The sequence below is a fragment of the Protobothrops mucrosquamatus genome, unplaced genomic scaffold (genome assembly GCF_001527695.2).
Source record: "Protobothrops mucrosquamatus isolate PMUCROS unplaced genomic scaffold, P.Mucros_1.0 scaffold2296, whole genome shotgun sequence".
NCBI lineage: Eukaryota > Metazoa > Chordata > Lepidosauria > Squamata > Viperidae > Protobothrops > Protobothrops mucrosquamatus.
In genome coordinates, this window is record NW_015388382.1 from 9,210 (window position 1) to 20,644 (window position 11,435).

The window sequence follows — 11,435 nt, forward strand, 5'->3', positions numbered from 1 at the left end:
AATTATTGTATTAATTAATACTTAAATTAATAATTTAATAACTATTGTGAATAATATTATTGCACTAATTTTATCTCCTTAAAATTTTGTCATATTCTGACAAAATAGAATGCATGCATAAATTGTTGTCTTTGTTTTATCTTGATGTGACCAAGATTGACCCTATTGGGGAGTATCACTGAAGATGGTTAATGGACCAGTAGCAGATTCCCCTTCCCCTGTACATGCTGTGCCCTGTCTCACCACCTTTTAGTCATAACCTGTTTATGGTTTTATATTGCTTTTAATGTTTAAGCTGCCTAGAGCCACCTGGAAGCAACATGGACTGCAAACAAATTTAATAAATAAGTGTATTCTGTAATAGTAGTTGTTGGGACATAAGAAATTAAATGAGAACCACTGAACTAAAAGCATAACAGCTCTATTGTTGTACTTGCCCAGATTCAGGTTTTGTGAGATGGGCAGCTTTACAAATTTGTATTGGGATATTAAGAATATTCCTAAAAAGATGGAGAGCTACAATGGCCAGAGGCACAGAATGAGACTCGTACCGTGGATTTAACAGGACTTATTGGTCGCTCTAATCCTACAAGCTATTAAGAGTATCTCTGGAGTTGAACCCAACCCTATAGCGCAAGCAAGCCATAGCCGTAGTGTCACTGCGGTTTGCTTTTCACCGCCCGGCACTATGAAGTCCCACCGCACAGGACCGCCGCCCTCGCGATTTCATTATTTATTATTTCATTCCCTTTCTAGGAAAAATATGTGCTGGGCCGAGGGGCGGGAGGAAGATCAGGCCGCCTGTCTTGACCTAGAGGGGCGGCCCGCCACGGCAGCCAGCACCGGGCGGAGGACAAGACCAGGCGGGCTGCGGGGCGGCTGCATTCGGGACCAGGGCGCTCTAGCGCGCTCTTCGTCGCTCTCCCCACGACCCTCGCACCGAAGCTCGCTGGCCAAGAGCGCTTTGGATTCCCGGCCGCCATGACGGGCAGGTAGGAGGAGAAACACAGCGAGGTCCACCGCAGTCGCCTGGAAGCTCGGTTGGGCTTCACTTGCCAGGGCGGGCGGTGACTAAACGCCGAAACGGCCTCGGCTCCTTCTTCCACAAGGTCGCTCCGCTACGCCTGGGAGCTCAGTAGCTGCCCGGGCTCGCCCTTCCGCGGGACTTAAAAAGGAATTGTTCGGGTTTTGCAGTCGCGATCTTTGGGGAGGGGGGGGTATGAAACATAACTGCCAGCTGAAGAGAAAACTTCTTTTGCCCGTTAACTTTTATACTACAACATATTTACTAAGGCGATGAACTTTCCCTCTTCTGGCTGAAACCGCTCATTTCTCTTATATGTGATGCGATCATTTTTGCTTTGAGAGGCCTTGCAGATACTGAAAACCAAATGCTTGTTGTCAACAGCAGATGGCAGCTCCTGTCTTTGGCTGATGGCAAAGAAGGAAAGCGGGCATCAATCCTGATATGTACTTAGATGGGAGACCATAGGGAAATCCAGTTTTTCAATCCTAGACTGGAAAATCAAAAAACTTCCTGAAAAAAGGCAATATTCTGCTGCTATAATCCCTGTGATCAAACAAGTCACATGTAAAATACACTTGCTACGTGGGCTGGTTTTCTCTTAAACAATCTTTTTGCATGTCTTACTAGCTAAAAAACTATTATAGAATAGTGAAATATATCAAACAGGCACTTTACATAGGGAGGGTGAAAGCTTTTTTGACTCTTTAGAAACCTGTTAAATCTTAGATGTTGTTATTTGTCTCTCTGGACCATTAAAATTGTAGATGTTTTTCACCAGATATTGAATTGATTGTATGTTATTGTAAATTTGTGCTATAGTAAATTTACTAAACATAAAATAATTTTAAACAATAAAATACATGTCTGTCTATTGGGGAGAGTAAATGCTGTGCACGTGTATGTTAGAACAAGCAAAGCATTTAATGGCCAAACTAATGCAAATGCAGAATTATTCAAATAGATTGTTAAAAGAATTTCTCAGCAAAAATCTGTACAGGATATTATAGGGTTCTGGGCAGATTTGGGTCTGATTTTAGTCTGCCTTTATTTGGAGCAATTCTTCTGTAAAGAGGTTCCAAATTGCATAAAAAGACAATTTGGAGAGCAGTTATTGAGAACATAAATATAGATTAAAAAAATAATTTTATGCAATATTTCTATTTTACTATTCCTTAGAATGGGTTGCTGCTTGAAGACCCCGTATCTGAAGTCAAACTCCCCTTGTTTTATGGATTTTTTCCCAATCTTTTATAGATCATTTTCTTTTTATCAAATGGTCTGCAGCACTCTTTCTAATTCCTGATACCCTGTTTCTCTTACAAATATTGAAGGCTAAACTCTTTCACTTTTCAAGTGGGCAGCTGGGAGCATCTCTTGTGCTTCTGTTAAGATGAGTTTCCTTCCTTTTGTTTGAGATAAAGACATGCATGCTGAGGAAATCTGCTGCACCTGATATTTGGAATTTTCTGAAGGCAACTATACTATATTAATTCTTACTATTATATTATTTGCTTACAATTCTGTTATTTATTATTGTTATTGGAAAAAATAAGTCTGCATTTTTGTTTTGTTTTGCATAAGTACATCAATCTTATCAAAAAATATAAACAATGAGGAATAGCAAGAAGAAATCATTAGAGATTGAAATGATGGGACTTTATTAATCCAGTGGTGGACTCTTAGCATTTTTTGTTTTTTGAGAGTACAAATTATAGCATTCAGGTTATTCTGAACATTTCTTACATGGTTAAAAATATTAATTATATAGTACAAGTGTTCACGAACTATTTGGTATAAAATTGAGCTAAATTACAATGAAAATGCATAAATACTTACAAGCAAAAAAAGTAAAGATAAAGGTTTCCCCTGTCCAGTTGTGTCTATCTCTGTCTAAGGACTCTTAAATTCATCTCCATCTCTTATCTGAGGGAGCCAGCATCATCCGAAGACATTTCCGTTGTCATGTGACCAGCATGACTATATACTCAGGCGCCCGGAACATTGTTACCTTCCCATTGAAGTGGTACCTACTTCATGTTATCTACTCACATTTGCATGCTTTCAAACTGCTAGGTGGGCAGGAACTGGGGCAAGTAATGGGAGTTCATCCCATTGCAGGGGGTTGGGTCTTGAACCTGGGCTGTCAGCTTTGCAACTGACAAGTTCAATGTCTTTCTAGCTGACAATCTCAATGTCTTTAACTGCTGAGCCATCACGGCCCTACAAGCAAATAAATAAATAAATGCCTATTATTATAATTTTTTCATTGTTAATAATTTAGTATTTCTGCTTTTGTTCTGATACTGTATAAATTATCACATCTTTTGAAACTACAGCCGCCAAAACAATTGTGAACGCACAATTAATGGATTATGACAGTAGGGCAGACTAGCACAGAAGTAGCATAGATGAGTCATTACAAGTCCATAAAACTTACCGTAAGTAATAAATATAATATAATCAAGTATTGGGAGGAACTTGAAATTTTCCCTACTTGGATGAATCTTGATCATTTAATAGATGACTGATGAGATTTAAGAGATAAAGACCCTCTGACTTAAGACATGTTATCAGAGCTATGTGTGATAATAGCAAATTAGATAATGAGCACTCATAGCACACCCGAGATCTTTCACTTCTAGATCTGTGAAAATAATTAGTCCAGAAATAGGAGAATTTTTCAGGCTTCTCCTGAACCTTTGGCAATGATCTAAAAGATTATTAGTAATACTGCTACCATTAATCTAAATAAATTCAATAGTTACATTTTTGGAGGTTGTTAAAAATAACTTTTTGTGTGCTTCCGTATTGTTAGAGTTTGATACCTTATCTTATTCCAATTTGTTTCCGGTAATACACACACACACACACATACACACACATACAATAAGCAATAATAAGTAATACAAAAATCTGATTTAAAATATGATAATAAAAGTTAACAGAACAATGGATAAAGGAGAGAAGGACAGAGAGGACTGGATCAACAAAACAATTTAAACTTCAGAGTTATGACTCCAATTTGTGTAATATGATACTTTTTCCAAAGTGGGTGTAAAGAAAGCAATAGCTTGAGTCAGTAACCTTCTGAGTCTGAAGTTATGTACTGGGGGTAGGGAGGGTTTAGGAATGTAAAATATGTTTATTTACTGTGCTTCTTGATATTTTAGTAGAATGTGCTTTTTGGAGTGAGTTTCAAAGCCACTCTGCTCCTTTCTAGCACTTTTTGCTCAAGTGACATAAAAAACTTTAGCTAGAGCATAAATAATGGAAAATTAGTTAAGGGCGGACGAAACTAAAGGATATGTTTTTATTAGTATCATTGTTATTTACGGATGAAATATCTACTATTAAAATCTCTTAGCTATCTTTTCTGAGATGGCTACTCAATTTTTTATTTATAATTTATTAAATTAATTTATTATTATTTATCACATTTCTGTGATTTTTAATGAGGGAATTAAGGGGAATAAGATTTTGAAATACGGTGTTTTAAATTTTCTGAACAAACGTAATAATTCTGAATTCATAACATTATTATTGGGATGGATTGAAGAAAGAAGGAAAGCAGGCAAAGAATCTGTACAGTTCTTTAGAGAAAATAATGTATGAGAAGAATGGACGTCACTTCTTTTAATTAGCAAATACAAGAAGACAATTTTTCTGGAAGAAAACCATTTCCTGAACCTTGTGAGTTTGTATTTCAAAGTTGCCATTCGGTTATCCTCATGCAGTTTTCTTCCCAGCGGTAAGAACCATGGCTGGTGTGAGACTTCGGGGACTAACATCTTCCAAACTCTATCAACGCCGACAAGAGCGCCTGAGTGGCACAGTGTCACTATTGAATGATGAGAAAGAGAGGGCAACTGGGATATTGGGGTAGGTTATTTGGATACCTCCTCAGATTAACAGTTGCTGATATACTTAGAATGTTTGCTCTGACATACTTTGAAGGGGAAAGTAAGGAAAAACAGGTTTGGATCCCCCCCCTGTGCTTGAAGGAAGTGCTGCTTTGGCTCTGATAACATCAGTTCTGTATAAAAACAGGAAACCTGCTATGGAAACCTTCATCACTTGAAGTTAAAATAGGTTAGTGTAACTAGCACTGTATAAATAAACTTAAAAGATATCTCTTAGCTTACTTAGCAACAAGAATCAGTTTATATTTTTCCCTTCCAAAATAAGTTTACAATATTAATACTTTATTTAACTTTTGTGTTCAGCATGCATGATCATACTGCAAAGAAACAGGAATTTTAATCCATTAAAGCAGGGCAAAATTTCCATATTTTCTGTCTTTAAAATATTTGAAAAGCTCCCTTATAAAAAATTGATGATCTTTAGAAATTCTTTAGTTTTTAAAAAATATATTATTCTTTATGCATAGTTCAGACAAACATGTTTCATTTCTCTTTAATGGATAATTTGATGCATAGTGAGGCATTTATAACCATTGGCCAAACAGCAGTTTACTGCACAAAAGTGTAATATGCTGATTAAAATGTGAATATTTTAATGGTTTTTTTTAACACATGTGAAACCACTAGGTGAGGTCATCAGGAGTTTGGGTAATGGTTGTTACCAGTATGCTAATGATACCTAAATCTATTCTTTTTTTTTTTTTCTTAAGGAAATGGGGTGGTCTTCCAGACGAAGTATAGCTGTCAGTTTAAAATCCCAAACACTTTAAGTTGTTTGAGATAATATCTTTCTTTATACCAGGGGTCTTCAAACTTGACCCTTTTATGACTTGTGGACTTCAATTCCCAGAATTCCTCAGCCAGTGTGCCTGGCTGAGGAATTCTGGGAGTTGAAGTCCACAAGTCATAAAAGGGCCAAGTTAGAAGACCCCTGCGCTATACAATCCCCAGTATTAAAAATAATCAGAGACATCCGTCTTGGATGCCTCCAGATTATTTAGTGATGATTTAGGAATAGGCTTTTCTATCATTGCTCCTGAATTATAGAAAGCAGTCCATGTAGGTGTCAAGCATCTATTCCCTTAAGAGGGTTTCAAGGAAGCTATACATCCCTGTTTTCAATCTTTTTAAATTATTTAAATAGTTTTACATTTTAATTTGACTTTTATCTTTTTATTATTTCTATTATGTTTACTATTTTTCTTTAAATTTGGTTTGGTTTAATTTAAATTTTGATATAACTTTGGTCCAGAGGGATTTGATGGATTGGAACTATAGTCTAATACCATGGTGGCGAACCTATGGCACGCGGAGCCGTCTCTGGTGGCACGCGAGCCATTGCTGGGCCGAGCTGCTCCCTCCTCCTCTCCGCGCATGCGCAGTCTGGGAATAGGTGAGAGGCTATAAAAGAAGCAACTTTCTGCAAAAGCAGCATTTGCTGCAGACGGCTTGAGAGCGAACACGAGTCGGAGCGGAGAGCGAGTGAGCGAGCACGACCCGACAGTTTGGTGGCCATGCCCACTCGGTGGCCACGCCCACCCGGCACCCGATGATACATAACTGGGTTTTAGGTTGCAGTTTGGGCACTCAGTCTCTAAAAGGTTCGCCACTACTGGTCTAATGCATAGAAAATCCCTAAAAGGAGCTCATATAACAAAATGTTACGTCAGTATGACTTTATGGAAATAAAATGTTGCCTGATCCATCTCATTATACAAGAATTAAAAAAAACCTATGCTTACTAGGTACCGTAGAAGAGCATTAGCTTTCTTGGTTTCTGGTCATTGACCTCTTGGCATGGTAACAATCTGGCCATATGTATAGCATAAACAAACCTACTTCCTCCCATCAAAGATCAGCTTGCTGAATTCTGAACCAGTTGCAGCCTATCAATCATCTTCAAGGCAGCCTCAAGGAAAGCTCAGATTAAGATGTAAATGATAAGAAACTATTGTGAGATTATCCCAATCCTCAAAGGGTTACGACTAGGTTCTCCTAACCTAGTTACATTCAAGGTAAGTTAGAGTTCTTTTATATAGTGATTTTCATTCTTTCAGTGACCGTGAAATCATCTTACCCAGACCCTGGAATCATCTCTGAGATGATCTGTGATTGTCCTTGCTACAGTTGCTGAAAAGTCTGAGCCAATCAGTACTTCCTCCAGCTTGAAGGATTGGGAAGAAAGCAATGAATCTCTCTAGTACTCCATTTCTCCCACACAGAGTTTCTCCACAGCATCCCTCTAACTCAGGGATGTCAAACTGCTGGCCCACAGGCCGGATGCGTCATGCCAAAACTGCGCCCACCCCATTGCCGGCAATGGGAATAAAGTCGCGATACGTCGTGACACGTCACATGACATCGCAAGTTTGACACCCATGCGCTAACTAAACAGTTGGCCTGGTTGCTTTTCATACATCTGCTATGTTGTGTAGTCCTTTGGCTGGAAAATGCTAATTGGGCTGATATTCTGCGAAATGATATGAAACAGCTATATTTCAGTTTTCAGAGGTCCTCATTTTCTGGCCTTTGACCTTGTCTGTATAGATTAAAGGTATATATTGCAGATCAAGCTGAAAAAACCTACTTTCTGCCAAATATTACTTGTAGCCTGGAATATACTATAAGGCAGTCAGGTTTGTAGTGCAGAAACACTGGGTTTGTTTTTTAAGCTCAAAAAGTAGAAATTGGACTGCCTCTACATTTGCTGCAAAAGCTGCAGGTAGAATCAAATTACCCAGACCTTAATGTATCTATGTACGAAGAATGTATATTTAGATATTTTTTCCAATAGATAAATAAAAGGTATAGAATTTGCAAGGATTGCTCATTTTTTAAATGAATGTTTGATATATTACATCTGTTTTAATATTTTACATGTTAGTATTATTTAAGATCTTAAGGTTTATGGGGTCATATTCTGCACTTAGATTTAATTAATTTTTATTATGTATTTATCCATATTCCAAGATACTTTAGAAATAGAACACTCAGCAGTATCTATTAATTAACTGGCATTTTCATTTTTATAGTGTTAGTTGGATGGCCGTCTTTAACTTCAACAGAAGAGAATATATGTGGCCCGGTTGATTTGTGGAGTTGTTGGTACTCTCTGAGCTTGGCTATTTGCTTGTAGACATTTAATTACCCAATTAGGTAATATCAGTGTATGGTTTGCTGCCTGTTTGTATCCCATAGGTTGCCCTGTCAGTTTTGATGGTGATGTAATATCCTCTTTGACTAGAATATTGCTTTTCCAGATTTTCCTGATTATTTGTCTGGTACTGATCCCTGCTTATATGAATGTTGACTGCTGGACTAATGAGTCAATAAACAGGTTCTAGTCTTTTTGTTTCTTTCTTACTATTTTTGTCTCTTTTGAATGGTGTGTAAATGTGGTTTATCTCTATGTGCCTATTGATGGTTGATTTATCTGAATGCCAAGATGAATTCTGAATTGCATAGCATTTTTGAATTTGGCTTAGTCTAAGATGCTAATAGTTTTCCAGTTGAAGTTATGATTGAGTCCACATGTTGTGAAATTAAGGAGTTTTTGATCATGTCTTCTAAAAGTTAGTTTGTGGATGTGCTCTGCTAGTTTTTTTCCAGCTTGTCCTTGCATTTTATGTTGTAGATGACTCATGTTTTTTGTTTTTGGGTTACTGGGTCATTTTGGTTTGCTTAAGACAGGGGTGTCAAACTGCCGGCCCGCGGACTGGATGCATCATGCCAAAACTACGTCCATTCCATTGTCGGCAATGGAAAAAAAGTTGCGATACATCGCGACACATCACGTGATGTTGCGAGTTTGACACCCCTGGCTTATTGTTTCTGAGACTTTTTGATACATTGTAGTGTAGCAGGTTCTGTGATTAGATACTTTTTGATAAAGTTGTGTGGGTATCCATTTTGTTGGAAAATGTTTCCTATCTTTAATTCCTAATGTCAGTTATGAAAGCTTGCTGCTGTTCTAATATAAGAAATATTTAACTATTTGACATTTTTAGCCTTTTGCAAGTAGGTGGCTATGTGGGATGGATGAGAAAATCCAGAAATGCTTGTAAGGTCAAAAGTAACAAGCGGCATAATTATGGCTCTGACAAGATGCAGATCATGTTTTCCCTCATGGAAATTTAAACTTCTGTTTCTTATAATCCATTAGCACTTAGTTTTTCACATAGTACTCATATGGAAATGACATTTGTGTCATGACAATCTCTAACTCTCTTTTTTATTTATTAACGCTCTTCTGATATTTTGGCAGTTCTTGCTTTGAACAGTTAGCATAAAAGTTGAAAGCATAGAAATATATTATGAATATATAGAATATATCCATAATATTTCCAATATACCATATTTTATTCCAATGGATCTCTGATCCATTATTCTTAATTCATTAATTTGGGGAAAAATAGTTTATGAATTAACAAATTATTTATAAAAATAAAAAGGGAGGGTAAAAAATAAATTCAGAAATCATGTAGAAAAGTTAACAAGTAGTCACCTTCACAAACAATAGAAAAACTGAGACATGAGTACCTAACCCAGTGCATTAATTGTAGAAGGCCTGTTTTATAATGTATAGGAAAGATAATGATTATACTTAGTTTTGCTAAAAATGGAGATGACAATATTCTAGCTATATTTATTTATTTATTAGCTTATATTCTATCTTTCACTCAGGATCAAAAAGATGCTCCTTCCTCTTATTTAGCCCAACAACATCGTTCCTGTGAGAGAATTCTAACAGAACATTAAATGTAGGATACTGTATGTTTTCTGGCAGGCATCAAAAATTTGTGAAAATGTCTTAAGCATATAAAATATTCTAAAGGAAAGCAGATCAAATACCTTTAATTATGAGGTATTGTCAGCAGAAAATCAGATTTCAAAAGTGAGGTTTATTGTTCCTAGAGGTTCAGATGGCAAAAAGTACATTGTCACAGTTACATTTTGGGTACAAGCGATATCCTTTCTGAATCCTTTGGTCCTTCAAATGGTTATTTGTGCCTTGTGAACGTTAAGATTACTTACGGTAACTGCACTGTGTTAGATTAAAGAGAAAAACCTTTAAGAAGCTTTTTTTGGTGCAAACTATAATTCTTAGGCTGCAAAATTGTGCACAGTTATAGAAAAATAACCACAACCTGTTTATATCAAAAGATCTGCACGGGTTGCTAAAGATTTTTGAGGCTTTCTTCAGAATTTTTAAGCTCTGAAAGCACAGACCGTTTGAGCCAGTTTATCAGAGAGATTGTCAGTTATCCTGTTACAAACCTGCCGGAAAACCCGTTTAAAGGCACCATATGCAGAGACATTCTTGTTGAGCTTGTAGCAAAGAGTGGATTGGGTTGAAATATGTGCCTTAAAAAATTGATCTGAACTCTTTCTAAAGGGCCAAAAATCTGTCTCATTGGACATCAAATAATAGCTGCACTCTAACTTTAGAGTGCAGTTGGAAGGAATACAGTTTAGTTGTTATTTTGATTTATCGCAATTTTAATAAAAATGTACAGATTACTTGGCAGATAGAGAAGAAAGGTAAAGATGGATGGTTTTTGATGCTTATAAGGATGCCCCATTATCTAGGTTTGAATTCAGAAATTAAAGAGGTTCTGCTTAGAAGCCACTGGTAAAACACTTGTCTGAATTTCATCCATGACCTTCTACAAATGTTTCTATGAAGTCTCCAGGAGCTGAACATAAATATGTGCTGAAAAAGCTTTACCTTGACCTATGCTGCTTTTTAAAAATAATTTAAAGAATATACCTAATAGCTACTACCTCTTTGTTTAGTTTTTCTGTGACTTTTTGATAAAACATCATTTAAATCCTAATATATTTATTATGATTGCTATAAATAATATTCTGTAGATGGCATAAAATAAGAGACAAGCAAATAGTTTACTTTCATTGGAGGGCCAGAAGACTATATCTTCAGATACAGCTCAGTGGATTGCTTTATAGTACAAGAGTCTATGTATTTATTAAAAGCCCAATTATGAGTTTAATTTCCATTAAGAATGAGAGTCAGATAAACTGTTAATTGAAGTGTATAATCACTAGCCTAGTATAGTTCTGCACCAGAGGCAAATTCCTTGTATGTCTAATCATACTTGGCCAAATAAAGCTACTCTACTCTACTCTACTCTACTCTACTCTACTCTACTCTACTCTACTCTACTCTACTCTACTCTACTCTACTCTACTCTATATAGGATCATTAAATATTTACCTTCTGATCATGTTTATAATTGACACCTCAACTGTGCTTGAAAATAAAGGTATAAAAATGGAGTTTTATTTTTTATTAATGTAACTTAATTTAGTGGCTACACTTTGTATTTAGAAGAGGTATTTTTCATTTTTCTCTTTTGCTTCTCAGTAATATGTCAGATGCCCTTGCGAATGCTGTTTGTGAACGCTGTCGAGCCCGTTTTGATCCCACTGAACGAATTGTAAACAGCAATGGAGAACTGTATCATGAA

At 36.5% G+C, this 11,435-nt stretch overlaps 1 protein-coding gene across 1 annotated transcript in view; it reads left to right on the forward strand.

The window, feature by feature from the left end:
* The window catches only part of LOC107295308 (LIM domain-containing protein 1-like), a 24,490-nt gene that overhangs the window by 7,714 nt on the left and 5,341 nt on the right, over window positions 1-11,435 (forward strand). Inside the window, exons 4-5 of the mRNA XM_015824614.1 lie at window positions 9,782-9,879; window positions 11,333-11,405. Of these exons, the coding sequence (XP_015680100.1) occupies window positions 9,782-9,879; window positions 11,333-11,405 (171 nt within the window). The remainder of the gene's footprint in view (window positions 1-9,781; window positions 9,880-11,332; window positions 11,406-11,435) is intronic.